The 23,731-nt window shown below is 44.2% G+C and overlaps 1 protein-coding gene and 1 long non-coding RNA gene across 10 annotated transcripts in view; one reads left to right on the forward strand and one right to left on the reverse strand.

The window, feature by feature from the left end:
• LOC117947508 overlaps positions 1 to 23,731 on the forward strand; it is a 1,113,976-nt gene that overhangs the window by 614,894 nt on the left and 475,351 nt on the right. The gene's annotated exons all lie outside the window — the stretch shown is intronic.
• The window catches only part of zbtb46 (zinc finger and BTB domain containing 46), a 55,469-nt gene continuing 31,744 nt past the window's right edge, over positions 7 to 23,731 (reverse strand). For 7 of the 9 annotated variants that reach the window (XM_034876369.1, XM_034876368.1, XM_034876372.1 and 4 more), the window contains exons 4-7: positions 11,454 to 11,735; positions 6,059 to 6,399; positions 4,613 to 4,655; positions 1,889 to 4,496 (exon numbers count right to left, since the gene is read on the reverse strand). In XM_034876369.1, coding sequence (XP_034732260.1) covers positions 3,691 to 4,496; positions 4,613 to 4,655; positions 6,059 to 6,399; positions 11,454 to 11,735 — 1,472 coding nt within the window. In that variant the 3' untranslated portion in view covers positions 1,889 to 3,690. Of the gene's footprint in view, positions 689 to 797; positions 974 to 1,888; positions 4,497 to 4,612; positions 4,766 to 6,058; positions 6,400 to 11,453; positions 11,736 to 23,731 lie in introns of those variants that run through there. The other 2 variants (XR_004657240.1, XM_034876373.1) reach the window with 2 other exon arrangements.

Below are 23,731 nucleotides of genomic sequence, written 5' to 3' on the forward strand. Positions count from 1 at the left end.
GTGTGTGTGTGTGTGTGTGTGTGTGTGTGTGTGTGTGTGTGTGTGTGTGTGTGTGTGTGTGCATTTGATTGTGTTACTCATGATGGTTCGAGATCATTGTTGCGCATCACCCTACAGCGTTTCCATTCAAAGGAAGGCCTGCCCACGGTGGGACGAATGGGTAAAGAGAGCAGAGGATTCTGCCTGAGAGATCGCAAGAGATCTTTAGAGATAGGTTGACGAGCCGCTGATAGGTGCCTGACAGATTCTAGGAGATCCAGGTGAAGTCCCTCTCACTCCCGTTCTGCTGCTCCCCCTCCTGTGCCGAGGAGTCGCTCTCCTCCTTCTCATTGTCCAGTGCTCCGTGGGCCTCGGAGGTCATCCCCGAGTCCTTCCACTTCCCTCTTTCCTCCTCCCCTTCTCCCATCATCTCTCCGTCCCCTTCGACCATCATCTCCTCCTCCCCCTCTCCATCACCGTCGCACTCCGCCTGGTCATCGTGGAAACGGTCGCCGGGATACAGCTCCTCCTCCGGAGAGATGTCTCCTCCCACCTCCCCGTGGTGGTCCAGCAGCGCGGCCATGCCCCGGCCAGAGCAGTCGGCGCAGACGCCATGGCGCCTCGAGCCGTGTTTGATTCCAACGCTGGCTGCTGACATGAAGACCCGGCTGCACACTTTACACACATACTTCTTGTCTTTGCTGTGGACCTGTTGGACAGAAACACATTATTTAACATATAAACTATGTATTTAAACTTTAGTAGCCTATATGTTGTGATTTACTGCCCACTACCGGTAATCACATAGCTGCCCTCACCAGTGTGTGCCTCTTCATGTGCTCCCTTCTGGTGAACTTCTTGCCACAGATTTCACAGGGGTAGGGCCTTTCGCCAGTGTGAGAGCGCATGTGCCTCTTTAGGATGCACTGGTGCATAGCAGAGAAACTGCAGTAGGGGCACTTGAACTTTTTACGGATCACTGTGAAGTCATTCACTGTGTGGACACAAGGAGGGAGAAAAAAACAAAGAGATAAAAGATTAGTTTAGAATCAAGCTCTTTCGAATAAACCAAAAATTTCACTTTTCAGTTATTACATTTAATTAGCGGCATGGTGTAGAAATGTATCATCAATTCCCATAGCCACACCAATCCCAGTCAAAGCTACAGTTGCCCTGGCAACAGCTCTTCCTCCATACTAAAGCAATAAAGAGATACTATAAACACGACACACAACAGTCAGTCTGCCTTAGTTGCTCTAGAGGGTCTCTGCTACGGACAGCAAAACACAGACGGAAAGACAAACATAGACAATGACAAGAAGGGTGCAGGTTGGGAAATAAAATCACACACACAAAGGGAGGCTTCAGCAAAGAAATTAAAAGAAAAAAAAGTAATGTTAATACCATGTCCCAATCTTGTTTAAAGGCCTAGTAAACCAATTATCTCAAGGTCTTCTCTTGACTTAAATGGCGGTTAAGCCAGGTGAAGGGCATCCAAGTTAACAGATTGTGTGTGTGTGTGGGTGGGTGGGTGTGCGTGTGTGCGCATGTGTGTATGTGTGTGAGAGAAACTTGCAGTCAAGGCATACAGTTTGTGACCATGAGAGATCAGGACTGAATTTATGAGAACACAAGCACAACACAACTACTGTTCATGGAGGAAGGGTCAAACACACAGTTCAGGGTTATAGCTTTAGAGCAATACATTATAATTACCTCCATCTGCAAATCGACTTCTGCTCTGATTAAACACCCAACAGCACAAAACATGCAAGTACACATCAACTTGCACAACAGATTTGAAAACCTTATTCACTTTTTTTTTTAGAACGCAAAGACAAAATAAAGAAATACTAGCGATTGTGTGAATGATGCGCACGACACACAGATAAAAGATAAAAACTACAGAGAGGATTAAACATTTTCCATCGTAGTTTAATTACAGCACAAAAACTACAAGCAGAATGTAATTTCGTTTTGAAAAGTAAATATCTTTGTACAGTGCATGGGGGGGGGGGGGTTTAGGAGGAAATATATATATATTCTAAAATGAAACATCTTTCAACATTTACAATAACACATAATCACTCCTCTCAAGAATCAGACATGGCTGGCTCTGCAGAGTTCCTGATTAGTTCCTAACTTCTCTGAGCCCGCCAGTCTCTTTCAGCTGCCGGCTAGAACAGATTGTTACCTGAGAGATGGGATTTAGTGGGAGAAGGGATTTGGCATTTGGGACTTCCCTGTGTGTATGATCACAAAACGGGCAAGGGCAAGACACCAGTTCTGCTTTTATTGAACATGTAGAAATTCCAGTTCTATGTGTTGGAGTGACTGTGGAATATTAGAGGGAAACACAGGTGGATGTCTTCCTTTTGGCTGTGTACTACTCACAGTAGTGAATGCACCTTCATTACTGGGCTGTATCAGGAAAATATCTTGGTTTAGAAATGCAGGCCTGAATTTTTGGCAGAAATTAGTGTGGATTTATATTAGCAATGATTCTGAAGTTAGTGCTCATGCTGATTCAAATATCTTCGCAGCTCTGCAACACACTCACCATCTCCCTTATTCCTCTCCGGATTTTTTACCACTTGTCACACACTTATCTGTCTGCAGCAGTGACATCACTAATCTCATCTGGTTTAAGGGGCATCTACTCCTTGGCCCCCACTTCCTCTTCAAATGAAGAGGTCAGAGGTTAAGAAGGGCCGGACCCGTGAAGGACCAATTACTACCCAGCTTCAGCCGAAAGAAGACTTACAGATCTGGGATAGAGGAGATGGACAGAGAGAGTGAAAATGACACCACCCAACCCCCATCAGAGCTGCTACTGGTCTATTGTTTAGCTGGCGTTGTCTGGTTTGACACATCCCCTCCATCTGCACTGATCTGACAGCACTGACTGAAGGTAACCATGTCAGAGTGATGAGATGACAAGCTACGTGTCCAGTGGGGATGGTGATCCAATTACTTAGTTTTGCTTTGCTTCGTGTTCAAATTTAATGAGAAGTAACCACATTGTTTCAAAAATAGATAATAATATTCCTTTATGTTTTATGCAATTTTGAGGAACACTGTCACTGGCAACAGAAACAATCTGATTTGGGTCTTAATTTTAGTCTCATGCTGCAATTCTACAAAGTTCCTGCAGGTGGTGTGGTTGTGTGGGCTGTGAGGCACAGTTAAGCCTGAGTGTCTTTGTGCCTATAATGCAGGGGTGGACACAAAGATAAAGATCTCTCTGCCTAAAAAGGAGAGAAGAGTTTAGTCAACCTGGTGACTGGCGACAGAGAGCCAGACAAGTGGTTTAGGTCAGGGAGGCGGAAAGACGCCACCACGTCTCTCAACTCAGCACCACAACCGAAAAGTCATTTACCTTATCAGATTATTCACAAACCTAAAGATTACTTAAAAATCCATCCTTCTTATAATTTAGTCAGTTGTTGTTTAAACAGATCGGCTTTGCATAGCAACTGTGCATCGTTTAGATGTACGCTGTCCATTCATAGTAAAAAAATAATGGCATAATATTTAACAAGTTGTAAAAAAAACAGTAGTCCCTGGGTATTTTTTTTAAATCTCAACAGTTACTTGATTTAAAAGGAAGCTTTTCCTTCTTAGTGCAATGACGCCACAGAGCATTTTGTCATGAACGATACGCTGCTAGCTGATAGGTATGAATATGTGTACATAACCCTGCGGCCCGTATCAATTTTCCAAATTGATACTGAGATCATGATTTTCAACTTTCATCTCTTGAGAAAGCCGCCACAGTGAATCTATAACCCCACCCTGACAAACTTCCATCCCGGTGCCTCTTCCCAGCACATCTCCTGGAACTGACCCGACCTGGCAGCACACTTTAACATGTGTAGACAGGTTTTTCTGGGTGCTAAAAGCCTTGGCACAGGCAGGGCAGGTATGCCCTCTCTCTTTGGAGTGCACAGAGGACAGGTGCCTGTGCAGGTCTGTGCGGTCTCTGAAGTTTTTCAGACAGTACACACACTGCATCAGCTTCTTCTTAAAGTGGATGGTCTTTTCGTGTCGGTCTGCATTGGATTTGAGGGTGAAGCTGGCGGGGCACTGGGAGCAGAGGTAGCGCGCCGGCACTTGGCTTGGCTCTTCCAATGCAGGGCGGTAAAGGGACTGGTGGAAGTGGCTAGGCTGGGATTGTGGCTGGTGATGGGGCTGGGTAGATTGGTGGTACGGGCCGTGCATGCTCGGCCAGTCCAGAGACAAGGCCATCAGAGACAGGGTGTGGCGGTACTCGTGTTCCCTGAGGTGCTCCAGGCTGCTAAACAGCCGTTTGCACAGGGAGCAGGCAAACCCCTGTGAGGGCCAGGCACCGGGCTCTGGCAGGACTCTTTTCCCGGACCCAACCTCTTTGCCCAGCACCATCAGCCCTTTAGTTCCTCTGCCAGCCCCTGACACTGACGCAGGCACAGTCAAGCCACCAACACAGCTCTCATCGCCCATCTGATCCCTCTCGATAGGAGACTGGTCACCTTCCAAGGCTGAGATAGTGAGAAGAAAAGTGAGAGTAAAAGTGAGAGAAATAGATAAAAAGGTACAAAGTCTAACTTAAGTTATATCAACATGACATACTTCAATTATAAAGCCTAAAGCATACCTGTGCTGTACTCTTTCATGTCTTCTTTGTCTTTTACACGCTCCTGTAAGCACAAAACATCCCGTTATGTCACACACACATTTATGTGGGTCTGTATGGATTGTTGTGTGGGCATGCAGGAGGCAGGCAGGTGAGACAAGCTGTGAACATAACCTTTTTTCCACACGTGAGAAACACAGAAACAAAGACATGAAAACAAAAAAGTAAAAAAAGAAAACACAAGAGCAACACAGACAGATTAGAATGACTTAGCAGACATAGATATAGTGTTAGAGATTAGCAAGCAAACAGAAAAAGTCTTATGAATAGCTGACAGTTCCTAGATGCCAGAGCCGTCCTATGAGACACAGATTGAGCAATTAGGTTGATCTACAGTATTAATAATATTATCTGCCTGATACAGCAAAGTACACCACAACACCTCCCTCTTGTCTTTTCTCTCATCTACATCCCATTGAAACTATCCTTTCTCCATCTACTTAATGCTCCTGCCATTCCTTCACCCCCCACCCATTTTTCCTATCCTCCTCCTCCTCCTCCTCCTCCTCCTCCCTGTGAACAGAACACCATGCACTGGGCAAACAGATGGCTTGTCCGCAGAGATAGGGAGGCTTGTTTGGAGGCAGGTCCACTGAAATCAAATGCTGCTCCTAAAACGCTCACCCGCGCACACAGCGTACATGCACAGACTGGCACAAAACTCACATCCACACATGCTCATACTGCCATGCTCACACACACACACACACACACACACACACACACACACCTACACAAACACACCAAACAGAACAAACAATTTCCTGGGCTGCGAGAGCAAACCTCTCATTGTCTACTCGTATTGATTCTACTCAGTCTCATCTCACTACCTTGCCTGTTATCTGCCATCTCAAAGCACACTCTGCCATTGTGACCACATGTGTCATCTCTAATGTAACCACTCTAAACTACATTACCGCTGATGCTGAGCAAAGACTCTTGGCTTAAAAGGTGAATTTGGGTCTGGCTATATTAAAAAAAAACAATGCGAAAAAAAGTAAGATAAGACTGGAGAATTGGAAATCTGAACGGGAGAAAAAGCAAAGAAAGCAAACAGAAAAGAAAGACAAACAAAATAAAACAGTGTAGCAGGAAATATGCCAGATTCCACACAAAAAGTGAGACACAGAGAGGGGTTGAGGGATGCTGTATAAAACAAGACTTTCCAATGATTCAAAATAGCCCCATTAACCCCTACTCCTCATAAAGATCCACAACCCCACCACTTCACAAGTCACTTTCTATTCTCCGTCACCTCAACCCCCCTCAGTGTGTTTGCAGATACAGGATGAAGCTGCTCCCTGGATGAACATCTCCACTCACTCTTACAAACTTTTATCTGACTGGAGAAGCGGTACCCCGAGAGCAGCCTTTGCCCTGGAGCTGAGCCAGACTCTGTGTGCTTACCTCAGGCAAGGTGGAGGGCTCTGGGCCCTCAACGGCCGCTTCCACTTCCATGTCTGACCCTTCTGAGCGCAGCGGGGGTGCCCCGGCCCGCAGACCGGGGGCCTCCAGGGGCCGAGACTCAGAGGGGTGCAGTGTTGTAGGCGGAGTGGGTGGGAAGTATGATGATGATGATGATGTTGACGATGGCGGTTGTGGTGGTGGTGTTGGTGGAAGATGAGGAGGAAGAAGTGGAAGAGGAGGAAGAGGAGGAAGAGGAGAGGAGCCAGCCCCCTGTTTGTTATGAATAGTGGCCCCCGTGGCCCCTGGCCGGAGCGTGCTGCAGCAGTTGTTGGAGCGGAGCCCTGAGGAGCACAGGAAACGAGTCTCACCCACCCACTCACGTATAACTGCAACTCTGCTAGCAGCTGGCCACCAGAACACAATGGGAGAGAGTGGGCAGGGGGGGGCACAGAGAGGCTGCCAGTGCTACACTATCAAACACTATGGAGAGGGGGAGGAAGAAAAACTCTGAAGTTTCACTTTCCACCAGCCGAGGGGAAAGGGTTAGGGCTTCTCTTCTCTCTTTCTCTCTCGGTTACTTTGCTCCTCTGCTCTCCTTCTCCTTCCACCCACATACGTGCGCAGAGGATGGCAGCGTGTGTGTGTTCAGTGAGTGAGTGTGCATGTGTTGTGTGAGCGAGTAAAATGCATATATGGAGAGGGCTTGAGGATCCTCTGTAGCGTGGAGGGAGATTGTTTTGGAGAGAAGCCATCTTGCAGCTCAAGTGAAGACTTTTTGTACACACAGGGTAAAGGACGACTATATCGTCCATGTAAGATGTTTACCGGCAATAAGTTAAGGCAGGCTGGATGAAGAATTTCATATCTCGCCTCTTAAACAGCCTTTAGCTCTCTATAACTATTCACATTGAAGCTTCATTAATATCACCATTAGCTGGTATTGAGAGCACCTTTTGTTTTCTCAGTGCATATTAATCAAAGTGTAATGTGTTGCAGGTTATTCTGGATTGTGTTTGCGTGTATACGAATACGTGTGAGTGTGGGCAGCGTTTTGGGGAACGTCTCCAGAGTTATGCAGTGGGTTAGCCATTCATTGCACTCCTTTGCACAACGGACAGAATCACACAACCATGATGCTCGAACGTGTACGGATTCCTGGAATGTGAAACTACCGCACCCGACACTCCCCACTCCCACTTACTGAGAACACACACAAATGCTTAACTCCCCAGCTCCTCTTCTCCATCTCTGGCAGTGATGGGAGGAACAACATTAAAAAGGGAGGAAGAATGGGAGACGAAGAGTAAAAGATGAGCTACAGGTGAGGGGGAGCGGCTCATTAACAAATGGTGTTCTGGCAGTAGCCTCTTCTTAGGAAAGGACTAGCATGGAATATCAAAACATTGGGACGGTTTTATTTAACCTTTTATTGTCCTATTGATGAAGTAAAGCAAATCTGAATTTGCATTTATAATTTCTAGGAAAGTGCCAGAAGTTCCAAAAAGGTTCAGTGGATTAGGTGACCTCAAATGCAAAATCTCACCACAACCAGATTGAAAGTTATTACTCCTGCACTGATAGCTTCCTTTACATTGAGCCTTCTATTCTTCCTTTCCCTTTATGTTTAAAGAGAGACAGAGGGTATGATAGGCTGTATAGGATCCACATTTTCAATGTATAAAGTCTCTTGCACCATTTGTGTCACAATCATAAACACAAATCATAAAAGCCTCCAGAAAAGCAGCTATGAAGCCACTAGGAGCTACTATACAACGTGAGTACACTTTCAAAAGTAGATGTGAAGTTACGAGAGCAGGCAGTGGAGAGAAAGGTTCAATAATGTCAGTATGATCCCTGTAGTTAATTGGATGTTCTTTACAGCCGGTATGCTGTGGCAGTGTGGACAGGTATGGAGGGATGGTCCGGCAAAATTCATTGTCGGGCATTGATTGATTGTCTGGTACAGGGGCAACATCCCAATGATCTTGATTGGAATCAGGAGACTGATTGGCATACAGACTGGCCCCACTGTATTTTGGCGTTCTACATGCGAGGAGGATGGCAAAGAGGTGAGCTGTGCATTTGAATCTCAGTTGTTGTCAACAAGGTGTTTACATTGCTAAATGTAAAGAGGGAGAAGTTTTCAGTGGTTAAACTGTAGGACGTTGAATCTCGATTTGATTTTGGATGTATGAACCTTTAGGAGAAGCATGTTTTATTAAACAATCAATTATAGAGAGAAGAGAGAGAGAGAGGAAGAGGAAGGGATGGGGAGACAGAAACTCTGTGTCAAGGCTTTTTGCTTACATTCACTGGTCTCTCTTCAATTGGGCCAGGTGACCTTGCTTTACCTCCTCTCTGCCTTGATCAATACTTTCCCAGGAATTTAAACCAACATACTTTGATACTCCACAGAAAGGAAGAAAAAGAGGGGGAAAGATATAGGAGTGAGACAAATAGGGAGGAACTGCAGGAGCCGGCCAGAAGGGGAGGGAGTAAGGGAGAGTGTGAGGGATGAGTGTTAAGGAGGGGTGAAGGAGAAATGGATAGAGGGAAGGAGGGAGGGATGGTGTGAGGGGGAGTACAGGAGGAAAAAAAGGACAGGAAGGATGTTAAGCAGGGGTGAAGGAGAAGCAAGGAGGAGAACGGGAGGAGGGGGAAAGAGGGCTGAATGGAGGGAGGGAAGGAGGGAAGGAGGCAAGGAGTAGCGATCTGTCAAACCAGACAGACTTATCCTCCGCCCAGTAATCTGAGGTACAGTGTTTGTTTATTTTCTGTCCTCCTTTAGGCACAGTCACAGACCCGAGGAGGGAGGGGAGGTTGTTGGCCATCTCGACAAGCCCATTTCCCCAACCCCTATTGTGTAGTGGATCCAAAATAGGGTTTGGCTTACCAAAAACCTCCCTGAGGTTTCTTTGGTGACAACTGAAGTACAGCTATAATCATTTGACATGTTTTTTTCTTCCTTTTCATGCAGGGAGCTATTGATTAACATTCTTTGAATTCTCCAAATCTCCTATTCACATAGTAAAGGCTGAGGGTAACTGTAAAGTGTGAGTATGTATCAAAAAGCCTCTTCCTCTTTTCTCTGGAGCTTGTAAGGCTGTCTATCTGTGCTGTGACAGCATCTAATTCTCCTCTTTAAGCCAACAGAAACATCTCAATCCCACACACTTAACACTTGCACAAAAGGGGTGATGTGACGTGTGTGTACGAGCGCCTATGTGCAACTGCAAATGTGTGTTTTGGTCTATTCAGTCTTGTAGGTGAGTGGCGCTCAACTCAAAAGGCATGACTTGGCTCAGAGTTGTACCCTTCCTTTGCTTTTCTTCCGCTCACAAAGACAGGCAGAACTCTGGACAAAAGATCCAATTACTAGCCAGTAAAAGCAAAGAAGCACAAACACACAAGTTGCGCACACACACATACAAATGTGCCCACGCAGACATGGACTCAAACAAATATACGCTTACACTGGCACACACAAAGATACACACGTAGACACTGACTGTTTAACACCATCACTGGAGGCCAAAAAAACTGAACAAAGGAAAGAAATCTCTTAACATTAACAAATTGTGCACAAATAAGGATGTTTATTTATTTAATATTGATGTGGTTAGAATAATAATAATTAATATCAGGTTAAAATAAATATCCTTAATTATTATAAGGTGCTACACTACAAATATTGTAATTGCCACGCACATTGTGACAAATAAATAAATATTCAAATTCAAATTATAGGATAGAAAATCACACTGGTCGGCTCTCCCACGTGTTTTTTCTTAAGTTTCTAAGTACTCTTTTTCATACTACATCTGGTATTTTCTTTGTGCCTCCTCAGCCAACCCTTTGAGTCTTTGAAAATACTTTCCAACATTCATCTGGATTAAGGGAGTCCATATTTAGCTTTATCTGGATTGAGATAGTGAACATGTAGTGTCAGAGTTAAATAACGAATCCACTTGCACGAGCAGCAACGTGCAGCGTGTTGACTGCGCCCACTCTGCTGGATTCTAAATTTAAACTATAGCTATCCTTACTAGCTAGGCTCCTTACATGCTTGCTAACAACATTTGAAGAAGTGGGTCTCCGAGACTGACGGTGGCAGATTAATGTGACTAATTTATCAAAGTTACCTTGAATGCATCCGTTTTGAACAAATTTGTGCGGCGTTGTTCATTGTGTTCATCAGCGTTTGCATTGCTACTGTGGAAACATGGTGGTGTTACATGGTGGACTCCAAGGAAGAGGACTCGCTCCCTACAGAAAAGGTCACCTCAGCTAATGAAAACATGATTCTTAGTTTCAGGTGAATATACTCTGATAAAAACATAATTATGAATATTATATCACATTTCTGCCAATAGGTCTTCTTAAATCCTACACACTGCTCCTTTAAATACCTGCATTGCTCTGTAAATATGAAGGGCTCATCCTAAGCTAATTGAAACATGATTCCTAGATTCAGGTGATTATACACTATACATTTAAGTAAGAGATTTTAGCTGATATACTGTATCTTATCGTAAAATATAAATATAAATTATTTTGCTATGTATGTAGTGAAGTATTCAGATATTCAAAGACCAAAGGAATAACCACACAAAAAATACATTTGATGCTAAAAAAAGCTTAAATTTCTATGGTTTGTATTAGATCTCACATGACATAACATGTCTCTATCATCAGTTCATGTTATTCTGGTTATTTTTAGGGATACAATTTTATGAATGTTTTGAAAGGTAGTTTTAACAGGATGTAAAAGATTTGTGCCGTAGTTGACTAGAGTCAATAATGTCATAGTTTTTGGTGCTGAAGTATAGTAAATAAGTAATATCGGAACAGTTGCTGCAGTTCTGTTGTTTTATGTTGCAGCTGTGATTTACAGCCGTAGACCCATTGATACACACAACGAACCTGACACAAAAAAACAACCAAATATTTCTCACAAAAGCGAGAGAGATCCCAGCAAAATGTTCTCTCGCTGAGTCACAGCTGACTAATCATCACTGGCACTACCACACAAACTCTTTACACACCACACACACACACACACACACACACACACACACACACACACACACACACACACACACACACACACACACACACACACACACACACACACACACACACACACACACACACACACACACACACACAGAGTTATCCAAAGTGAATGCTGGAAAATACTCTGCAGATTAAGAGTATACTCATGTCAAAAGCAGTCAAGTCTGTATGTTTTATGTCTCACAGGTGACCACATGAGCAGATAGTCAAAAGTACACCAGTAGATTTGCAGCAGTTTGTGTATACCCGAGTTGTAAGTTATAATGAGGTGTGTGTGTAATAATCAGTGTGAGCAGAGTGTTAGTAAATAGTGACTTACAAGACAGGGAGTGTGCTCCTTTGGGCAGGTACTCAAACAACAAAGGGTTATCATCTCCCATCATCTCAGCCCGCAGAGACAGCAGGCTGTTCTTACTCATCAGCGCCGCCTTCAGATTGGCTACAGATGAGATTGTTCCACCCACGCCTCCTCCCCCGGCCTCTTCTGATTCGTTGGGACCCAGGTAGCTGGGCTCTGTGGTGAGAGGCTCTTCCTGCTTGAGGAAGAAGTCGAGGCGTTCGCCGCGGCTGTCTGAGCTGTTGGGTTCGGTCACGTCTGCCCCTGAAGAGAGATTTAGAGAAGTAACAGAAGATGGGTGAGGCTCTTCTGTCCTTCTGCAGCCATCCTTGACTAACATCACAATGATTTTTTTAAACTAAAACAGGGAAATTCAAGTAGGTGGCAAGGGACAATGCACTGAAAACATTTTACACAGCCATGTTTTAACTTAATTAGAGGGATTACATGGTTCTCCATAGGCTGAAAATCCTGCCACTCTTGGATTTGTGAAATCCTTTTAAAGGGGATAAAGAAAAGAAACCCTAACATTCTACTTGAACAATTGTCACTTTTTTAGTGTAAGGGTTTCATCCAACTGAGCTTAAGTGAAAATACAAAAAAGAAACACCATATTAAAACCCATTCTTTTAAAGCTCTCAGACGAGTCATCATTTACACCCAGTGTTTTTGGTTGCAACTACCAATACATCACCGCTCTGAATCCTCTCTCTCTCCTCAACTCCCTAACTTACCACATCATCACCAGTCAACAAAAATACAGGGAGATCATAAAAAGACAGTGAGAGAGAGAAGAAGGCAGACACAGAAGTGATGTATGTGTGTGCATTATGTCTGTGAGTGTGTGTATTTAGCCGTCAGTGTCGCTGAAAGTGTGTGTAGAGAAGCTGTCAGCGGTAGACATGTCGCTGGAGGTTCCACTGTATCTACAAGACTGTCAGACCACACTGCCGACGACAGCTCCGCTCAACACAAACACGCAAATACGGACACGCAAGCATGCTTTCATTGCCTCCTAATTGACAATTAACTGATGACAGGTTGCTTTCTCTTACAGAGACTTAGACAAAAATACACATCATGTACATCAAAGACTTAAAGACTTTGAAAGAAATGCTTGTCTACACCTAAAACAAACACATACAAGATCTGTGAGTGCTAATGCAGACTTGCGAGTTGTGAGCTTCATTTTGTGCGATTGCTAGACAGAAACCTTCGGACATCCTAATATTTAGTTCTACCGTTCCACAAAGCCCATGCAGTGACAGCTGAAATCACACTTAATGCTAATAGGGAATAAACAAAGTGAAGACGAGGGTGATGCGGGGGCACAGAGAACAGAAACGAGTGGAGAAGTGAAGGAGAAAGAAAGGGTAAAAAAATTAAATGGGCGCGAGAGAACATGAAAGCCCTATTGTCCATTTTAACTACAGTCAGGTAGTGTTAAGTGTTTCCTGTGCAGCCCACAGCTCATCTGCTGCAGGGGGAGTCAAGGTGACAGAGACAGTAGTTTGCCTCCACGTCTGGAATACCGATGGGTATAAAGCCTCTTTACAACCTACTGGGTCAATGTTGACCACTCTGCCACACACACACACACACACACACACACACACACACTTTTCATACTCAGTACAGATAAATGATTACAGATCAGATGGATGGATATATAGTACGTTCTGTATACACGGTTGCACATACACGCAAACCTAGATCTGAACAGTGTAGTCATACCAGATCTTGACGATGGGGTCATGGTGTATGGGGCATGCCAGATAAGATTGACATACATACGAAGTAATCAGCGGCCATCAAACTACTTTAAAACGCAGAGGAAGATATAAAATAGGAGATAAAGTAGGAGGAATGAAGACAGAAATGAGCAGGCACGGACAGATAGAGAAAGAGAGAGGAAGAAAAAAAAAAAGGCCCCTGCCTTTTTTTGTGTAAAAGCGGGGGTGTTGAGCTGTGGAGGAAGCACAGAAGATACACACAAAACACACACACATGCATCCACATACACCCCCGCCCCAACCCGCGCACACACACACACACACGCAAAGTTAATTAAGGAGGGGGTGTAGGGGTTGGCGCAAGGGGCATGAGGTGCAGGAATTCATTAGAGCTCTGCCCCCTCCTTCAGTGGGCAGCCCAGCAGCCACAAGAGTCAATCAATAACATAGATCTGCTGTGGGCCAACAACAAACACACACACACACATACACGTAAATGGTGAACGGAGAGGCAGACAAATGGAAGGAGAGGAAGCGAGGGAGAGAGAGAGGGTCACCTCTGACCCCCATCTCCCTCCACTCATCTGTGCATTGGAAGAACGAATGACCCCTGAACACTTTTCCCAGCATCCCCTGGACACGTGCATCTACAGATGGAACATGTCCACCCTCCTCACAGTCATACAGTAACAACGCTTCAGTCACACACTGCAGGTTGGATGACAGTTATGGAAAAGCGATTTCTTCATGATTTCCTCGCACATTAGTCACAATTTTGAAATGTTGTAATGTACGAAATTAACATCTGTGCTTTACACATTAGCGAAGAACTCTTTCTGTCATGCTGACACACTCTGCCTTGCAACACACAGTAGCCTGCTTTCTGAGGAATTATCTGCATTTCCGAGACTAAGCATAAGATATTAGAAATTAGTATTCAGCTGACCACAAACAGGCTTCCAAACCAAATAATTGGAACATACTAAATAATACTCCTTCACTTAGGTAAGCTTTATCAGACCCTACGTTGATGGTGTTTTACTTAAACCTCATCCTGTTCCGACAGTTAAAATCATTTACCACACCAGAACCAGTCGCACCTAATCCCATGCACGCAGCTTATGGATTTCATCATACGTGTGCAAGGTTTCTCCGAGGATTTGTAGACACACATATTGTGGTGTCTTTCAGTTGCAATAGGTTTATCTGGAGTTTTAGAGACACTGTGGTTACATCATTCCTTTGTGCACATATGCGTAGTGTTAGCATACTGCTTGTCATGAGACAACCTATGAATTTCAATGGCATAGGATTTGGCTTTGATCTGCATGGTCACATACAAAAAAACAATAGCTTTTCCCTCATCCTTTTTCCCCTTCTTTCTTCTGCCTGTACAGTGCAGCGGTCTCTGTACAGTGAAGGGAATTTTCATTTTCCCCTTCATAAAAGAGTCCGAATAATTTAGATTTCTGCTTTCTGAAGAGATCCTCCGTTTAATTTGGTTGCCATGGTAGCCGGGCACCCTTGGCTTCAACATTTATGCTAAATAAAAACCCCTTTAAAAGGAGAGACAAATATGTGGAAACGGTGGTTCTCTTTGTTCATGTGTGTATTTGTGTGTGTGAGTGTGTGTGCGCACGTGCGTACATGTGAGCGAAGCTGCAAGCTATGTGGGGGCTTGAGCTAAGCAAAAGCAGAATAAGACTTGCCTTGGAATAAAAAGATGTTTGTTGAACTATACTTCAAATGTGTTGCAAGGAATACTGCATTTATCATCCATTGAGAGAGTTAATGGATAGAAGATACAGTTTTATGGTGCTGTGGTTCAGGCTGCACTGTATATCTAAGTTAAGTGTGTGTGTGTGTGTGTGTGTGTGTGTGTGTGTGTGTGTGTGTGTGTGTGTGTGTGTGTGTGTGTTTCACAAGAGGAGTTGTATTATTAGAGCAATTTAACGCACACAATAAAGAGGAGGAAAGAGACGGCCTGAAAAGGGAGAGACAGTTCAACTGACCCAGTTTGACCCCTGATCTTCTGTTCTGATTGTGTTTAAGGAGTGTGTCCAAGTGTGTGTCTCAACAAACACCTCCTTACCCTCAAAATTAAGCCAAACACCGTTGTGTGAGGGAGTTTTTATTTTCTAAAATATAATTGTTTTTGATTGATAAATGGATGAATAAATGTAAACTGATACACAACAGCTACTTGCGCGCACACACACACACACACAACCTGACTGCTGATGGACACTTTCCTTTAACACCTGCAATCTCACACACACACACACACACACACACACACACATGCACACGCACACGCATACACACACCTTCAAATCAACAGAGACAGTAGTCAAACACAATGGAGAGAAAAAGTCCAGGGTGGTTAAGCAACGAGTTACTGGGGCTTGTCGACCAGAAGAGAGCTGTCAGAGAAGAAAGTAGGGCTTGTGTGCATGTTTGAGTATGGGAGTGCAAACAAAAGAGAAATACTCTCTCACTGTGTATCTTTTTGTATATATATGTAGTTGTGTGTGTGTGTGTGTGTGTGTGTGTGTGACACAGAAAGAAGCTTTGCCCCAAGTCACTCTGGTTAATGGCTCGGCCAGCGTGAGGTTGAAAAGGACAAGGCACTACGAGAGCAGTGTTGTCACAAGACTTTGCTGCTCGCCATGTTGTCTATTCAACATTACAGCGACATGCTTCCAAACGAGAAAATGCAAGCCACTATTTTCCACAAACATCTTCATACACTGGACATGCAATTAGTGTGTGTTTGTCCTCGAGTGGACAAAGAGAGGAGGGAAGGTGGAACTTGCTTCCTCAGCATGCCAGAGTTTGAGAGGGTAAAAAAGTAATTTCAGGAGAGAAGGGGGAGTGAGGCACTAAAACAGCTCAAGAATTCAGAGGCAATTTAAAAGCAGTGTGGGAGAGGGGAATGAAAAAAATGTTGGGTTAAAAAGGAGGGAGGATGGAAAGTAAAAGAGGTTGTTATTCTCTCTCTCTTCCTCTCTCTGTTGTTTTTAGGGACTAGCCGGGCCACAACCTCCAGGAGAGATAGGGAAGGTTGGGTGGGTGGTGTGGGTGTGTGTGTGTGGATAGGGTGGGCAAGCATAAATCAAGCAGAGCCTGAAGGCTTTAGAGGAGTGAGGAAAAGAGGGAAGAGAGTGGTAAAAGATAGGGACAAGAGAGAGAGAGAGAGAGGATTCTGCTGGTGGTGATGGTGGTACTGCTGGGGGCTCAGACTAAAAGAGAGAGTGTGGGTGGAGGGGAGGAGAGGAGAGAAGAGAAGAGAAGCGCAGCTATTGCAAGAGTGGTGGGGTGAGAGGTGGATGGTGGGGTGATGGAGTGTGGGTGGGTGGGTGAGTGAAGGGGGGAGTGAGGAGAGGTGAGGGGGAGGTTACAGAGGCTGTGGGAGGGAGGGTGGTTAGTGACGGTAGGGGTGAGCCTGTAAGTGTTTGAGAGTGTGTGTACAATAGGCCACCTAAATTTGAAAATGCATGTTTTTTGGCCCACTGTCCATGCTACTCTGGCATTTTCGACACTCAAAAGCAAAGCTTAAATCAGACTCATAGCAGTGGTCATGTGCACACTCAGAAATTCAAGCTGCATATCCGAAAGATAATATCATCCCATGAGCAGTAGGAGGTGTTATATCAGAAAGCGAAGCCTTATTGCTACGGTCACTTTTTTTCTGTAGCCATGTTTTGGTGTGTTTACAGTTTGCAAAATTGGAAATCTCAAGAAAGATATCACGGTGTTGGCCATGGCTGATTTGGCCCTCATCTGCTACCTGGTGGATATATATTTTTGAAGACCTGCTCACACAAGAAAGTGGCCCTAGTCTGTAGCAGGTGAGCATGCTAGCCGGGCTGCTCAGTCACAATGGCTCTCCAAGCTTCTTTCTATCTTCTCTGTACTGGGCCGTTAACTCATTTAATAGAGTTACTAGGGGGATTGAAAAGCTCTCTGAATTAGCGAGCTTGCTAACTCTCATCTGGCATCGGTTGCTTATGTGAAAATAAGTTCACACAGTTTATTGAAAAGATGTGTTTGTACTATTGCATCATACATGTCTACAACTCACTTCTCTTTTGTAGAACAGTTTATTTAGAGGACGTTAATTAAAAGTGGACTTTTATTCTGCTGCCTCTAATCCTCTCTGTGATCACTTATTTTGTCAATATCAGACTATACACATTTCATCACAGCAGGGTTAAGTTCACCTGGTTAGGTTTCATGACCCGCGATTAAATTGCTATTTTATTCTTCTTCATTTGTCTGACAATAAAAAACAGAATCATAATAAAGTTCTGCGGTATTAAAACACAGAATGGAGATCACAGAGAGCAGGAGGTGACAGTCCGCTGTGTCCGTCTCAGTGTTTACGAGATGTTTGCAGTGATACACAGTAAGGAAACTGTCCAAAAAGGACAACAAAGAACAGACCGATCAAGTTTCCTACTTTTAAGTGTGTCAGTGTGAATGGAGATCTCAACAAGATAATATGAAAATGCTTGCACTTTTCAAACGTAAATTACATTTTCAAAAACTAGCCGCCTTGGTGTAGACGTAGTCTAAGTGAGGATGCATGAATGAGTGAAGGGAGGGAAAGAGGGAGCGAGTGAGTGAGTGCGTGGGGGATGGAGGATTGCAGGGCTCAAGGTAATCTGGGGAGTTAATGCAGCTTAGAGGGACTGAGAGGAGTGGGAGGGAGGCAGAGAGAGAGAGAGAGAGAGAGAGAGAGAGAGAGAGAGATGGCAGGGGGAGAGAAAATATAAAAATAATAGGGTCAGCAGGGAAAGTAAGAAATAAATGAAGATGTATCAGAAACAAAAGTCGAAGCAACTTAGGGTGGAAGAATGAGAGAGAAAGAGAGTACAGGGAGTGTAAAAGCTGGTGAGATAGGAGAGTGGAGGGGGAGAGAGAGAGAGAGAGCCAAGTGAGTGTGTGAGATAAAGAGTGGGCTAAGGAAAGGTAGGGTGAGGCTGAGAGACTTGGCGGGTAGGAGGGAAGTCGACAGAGAGAGAGAGCGGGGGAGAAGTCTACATGGGGAAAGAATGCTGGGTGGGGAAGGAAGGCAGACACGCAGAGCTTTGTGCTAAAAGCGGAGAGAGAGAGAAAGAGAGAGAGAGTCTCTGCTTTATGCACAAGGGAGGAACTGGTGGGCGGGCCCAAGCCCAAATGCCCTGTCCTGCCCGGTCCAGGGTCATATTTGAAAGGTGAAATGGGAGCGAGAGGTTGAGAAACGGGATAATGGAAAGAAGAGGAGGAAAACGACAAAGCCTCTGGGTGGGGAAGCTGTACAGAGCCTGTGGGTTATTATAGGCGCGTGAGTTAACACACTCTCAGACTCACACTGACCAGCTCAGAAGCTCCAGGCTACTAACTAGCTGTAATTACTTCTTTACTGCTGCCTGGTAATACATTTTAAGACGGGTTTAACAACCAAACAAAGTTGGCGACATCAACATATGTCCAGTTGGATATTCTGGAGGGGATTGCATAACTTTCATAGGAGATGTTTTCAAACAAACGTATAACCACACGGAATGTGTGCACCTTCAAGCGTGTGTTGAACAAGTCTGAGTACACAGGTAGCCAATGTAGGATGTACAGACCACTGTGTGTGTCAGCTGTCTGTGGTGGTCTCTGTTTTGGAGCATCTCTGTGATGTTAACACTTGAATGGTTTTTGCCAGTCTACGGTGTCCTGAAAGAAATGGTTACGGCTCATACCGCATAAGTGCAATGTTTCTATCTTGATTCCAGCTGGAGACCAATGTTGCATTTTATATTTATCTATTTCTACCCTTGTTTCCTGTCTGACACTATACAGTGTGCCATCAAACTAATGCAAACCCTGAACAATTGCAGTTTAGCATAATTAATCAATCAATCAACTTGCTTCAAGACTAATACTTGCGTTGGACCTAAATTATTGACATGGGTGTGGTGACCTTCTCAAAAGCATTTACAAATTTTCCCAAAATTAGTGTCACGTAGAAAAATAGAACAGAAGACGGATCAGTGCACCAGAATTACTTCACTTGTGTAAATGAAACAGGTTGATTTGTATTGAAAAAAAGGTTGGGGCTATCACACTATGTAGGAATAAACACTGCACTGGTAGATTTGTTTACCCCGTTTCTATAAAATAAGACCAAAAAAAACACACATCATCACGACATCTAATAACTTCAATTTCCTCGAATAGCTCATCATTTTTGTATTGTATTGTATGACTTTGTTTGATGTCTGTTAAAATGAACAATTGCCAGTCACTCAAGAGTCCCCATCAAATGGCTGCCTGAAAAATGTACAAAAAGTACAACACATGAAGACATACGCTGCCATCATACACTCCAGGCACAGCAGGCGAGCAGATGACCAGTACAACGGGTTCCTCGGCAAACAGTCAGTGTCATTGTGCTTCGTCCACTCTCTACCGAGTGGGGTGCCGGGGTGTTCTGCATTCCGTGTAGAGCATTAGTGTGTGGTCGGGCTACCCAGTGGTCAGAGTACATAAGCGCTATTGCCCCTCTCCATGCTCATCTTTCCCATCTTATAACATTAAGACTGTGCCTCTCTGTGCTTGTATCCTTGGCAACCTGCCTCCAACAATGGAGAGAGCTCTGGCCTCAGCATGGGAGATGTGTGGTGCCATGGAGAGGGAAAGCAAGGGCGAGGGAGAAGGCGATGGAAAACTGGCAAAGTGGCTGGACAGAAAGGGAGAGTGAAGAAAGGAGTTGCCGTGTTTGTCTTGCACAGATGTGGAGGTCAAAATCAGGGAATAGAGCAAAGGGTTAAACAGAGGAAGGAAGTAAGACAGATGAGAGGGGCAAACCTGTGCAAGCAGCGAGCTTAGCATTAGTGGATCAGTGGAGATCTGGGTCACTCTTGAGCTGATAAAAGTTGGACGGATTGTGAGACCAAGGCAGGCCAGATCTGGACTTTGAACCTCACACCTCTCCACGGGCCTCTCAGCAGTCCAGTCTGCGAAGATGCCACCGAACTAGAGGGCCGTCTTGTTTGACGCGGTTCTAATTCCAAGTTGGATTTTAAGAGTTTAATTTATCATGTCCCCACTTAATTTAAAACATTACAAATCCCTATAAGTAGTTGATATGTTTCATGACAGAAGGACACTTTAAAACCTTTGCAACTTCACTGAAAATGAATTTTAGATTTAAAGGATAGAGATTTTGGAGCAATATTTGTCTAGAAAACCAAAATTTGCTAGAGAGACCCCACAGCTCTGCAGGGGGGAATCATGGGGCGCAAGAGAAAAGTTCCCATAGCAGTCTCGCCCTATGACTATGATTTGAGTATAAGAGGTAAGAACTGTAGAAATCATACTGTGTGGACGGAGGGGAAGACCAGAGGGAGGGACGTATGCATGTAGAAGACTGTGCTCATCTTCTATTCCCCCACTGCAGCCAAGCTGAGCCATTGAGATTAATTGCTCATGATCAAATCAGCAGAAGCAATGCAAATTAAAGAGCGGGCCACATCCCCACCCCCCTCATCCCTCCTCCACCGAGCCAGCAGTCGACACTGCGTGTGACAAGCCGCGGCGCTTATTCAAGGCTACAAACATGTCATTTCCTCTTTCCCCGGAGAGGAACATTGAACTCAGAAAGAGCTCAAAATGGAGCAAGGGGTCGTTCGAACAAAGCAGGCGTGTGCACACACACATATTGTACACACAGCTTAAAATAGACACGCACACGCATAGAAAGTCAGTGCCCTAAGCAGAACTACTGATATCTCACCGCGCTTCTCAAAAACTGCTCCTCTCCCTGCCTCTCTCTCCCTCTGTGGCTCTCTCATTAAGAAGCCATTAGAGAGAAGGGCAGCGCAGGACCGCATGACCCTTTCCTGACCCATGTTACACACCCCTGAAAGGGAGGGAAGAATAGAATGAGGGTGGAAAGGAAGGAGGGAGGGAATGAGAGAAAGGGGTAAAAGATATAAAACAGAGTCATATTGCAAAGGAGAGGTAGAGAAAACAGGGAATGATAAAAAGGTGAAAGGCAGAGACGGGGTAAAGGTGATACATTGAGAGACATATAAGTGTTCAAGCAATGACCCAATTTCTATTTTAAAGTGAACAGTGAAATGCCAAACAAAAAACCCACAAGGACAGATGAATAAATAGCAGGAGTTATGTTTTTCTGTCGATACAACTAATTCCAATGTTTCCTATGCGGTTTATAGTGTTTGTCTAGTAGTGATTGAAACACCTCCACCATCATGAAAATGCTACATGTTTTAAACAAGTGATATTAATGTATGTCACTGCACTGGCAGATCTTTTTCACTTGCTCTAATGACACATTTTAGGACTCTCTACCAGATGATTAGACATGTTGTCTGCAGCGGTCTCAGTGGAAGGATAGAGAGGACGAAAACATAGTAGATAGAAGAGGTATGTATGAGTCAGAGTGGAAGAGAGAGGCAGAGAGGCGTGCGATAAGTATGCAGTGACTTTGGGAGAAGGGGATAATTTGGGAGTGGAGGGGAAGACGGCTAGGCTGCTTCCTTAGTCGGACACAGGAATGTAGAGCGGGCGGATCCCGGGGCCCGTGTGTGTTTCTATGTGCGTGTGTGTGTTTGTGCCAGACAGGAATCCCTAACCCCCACAGACTCCGGCTCCACTTATCAAGGCCTGAACAGAGGGGGTATGGAGGTGGAGAGAGGGGTCTGAGTGTCCTGCGCTATCAAATCCACCTCTAACCTCCATTGCTCCCTATTCTCCTCTCCTGTGAAACACACACACACACACACACACACACACACACACACACACAAACACAATAATGACTGCAGTGTTACACTTTGTCTTATAAAATAGAAACACAAAAGTCAGAAAAGCGTAATTGCACACACACACACAAACACACACACACACACACACAACCTTGAAGCTGGATGCCTCCAGGCCAGAGGAACTATGGGAAGGCCAAACAGTCCAACCACGAAAAGAAAAAGAAAACTGCCAGGGTCACAGACAATTACACCATACACAGATGCAACAACACACCTCTAATCTCAACAGCTTTTACACACACACACACACACACACACACACACACACACACAAACACACGCACGCGCGCACACACACACACACACACACACACACACACACACACACGACACATTTTGAAACATTTTACTTTTCCCAACAGCCGTCACTTGCAGTAATGAAGTATTCTCTCATTCACTCTGAATTTGCACAAAGGCCCATTAAAGGTTTTTTGTCAGGTCAAAAGTGATCTCACCTAGGTAATTATTGTGTTAATAAAAATAAAACCTATGGCTATCACTGTTGTGGGAGGTTCCACCTGAAACAAGCCCATGACCCAATTTTAGGTTCAGAGATACTGACTTACAAGGAAGAAAGGTGGAATCTGAGGAGATAGGAAGAGCGGAAAGGAGATAAAAAATGGATCAGATGAAGTTATTCTTTGCATGTTGCTGCTGGTGTATGAGGGTAGCGAGGAGAAAAGAGTGGAAAAGACAGAGGTACAAGAAGGTGGAAACAATGAGGAGAACGGGCAGGCAGGTAATCTGGGGCAAACGGGTTGGGGGAGACGGGGCGCAGCGGGAACAAAGGAGTTTGCCCTGTTTTTGTAAAACTAGCATCATGTCTAATGAAAAAGAGCCGAGGCTATACAGTGCCATTGTCCCAATGACCGTTCAAATAACTCAAGACAACCTCTTCTTTTTTCCATCTTTCTGAAAAGGTGAAACATGATCCTGGGGTTAATGGGTTACATGAGTATCTACTACAGCTACTGCGATTCATCCAACCCATTCAGCCTCTTCTTTCTTTTTTTGAGCAACATTTATTTTGTATGTACTGTCTATATTTGTCTTCTTTATTGATTGTTTATTTCATATTATTGTTCAATATGTTTGCTTGTGTGTGACTGCACCACTCACCAAGGCAAATTCAAAGTAAATGTACTCCTTATTTGAACCAATTGCGAACAAACTTAAAAAACAATTACCATTCAAAAACTCCCATAATGGTTTTTTAGCATGACAATGTGCATATTAGTTATACCAGTTATAATGACATTTCATTATAACTGGTTCTCCATTATTATCCTTCCTTGACTTCATAGTTGCTTCTTTCTATAAATCTTAGGCTCATACTGACACATAATCACCTTTTAAGTTAGTATGGCTAGCTGGTTAGCAGTTATTTACACATCCAGCAGATACAGAACAAAATTTATATTCATTTGAATTTGTGACTCAGGTGACATGGCAAGTGTCCAATATTTTGCTATGTTTTGGGCTCTACTGTACTAACTCCTGAGAAAATCATCTGGCTTCTTGGCTGCTAAATTCTCCACTGTGTTCACCAGCTGTTCACTAGCTTTATATGTACGGTGCTTAGCTGCAAAAGTACATTTGGCTTTTACTGTGTGTTTTACAGCTGATGAGACACTGAAGCGAGCGGTTAAGTTAAGAAAGACGCTAAAACATGTAGGCTTGGGTAATATTTCTCTGTAAG

The sequence above is a fragment of the Etheostoma cragini genome, chromosome 7 (assembly GCF_013103735.1).
Source record: "Etheostoma cragini isolate CJK2018 chromosome 7, CSU_Ecrag_1.0, whole genome shotgun sequence".
Classification (NCBI taxonomy): Eukaryota; Metazoa; Chordata; class Actinopteri; order Perciformes; family Percidae; genus Etheostoma; species Etheostoma cragini.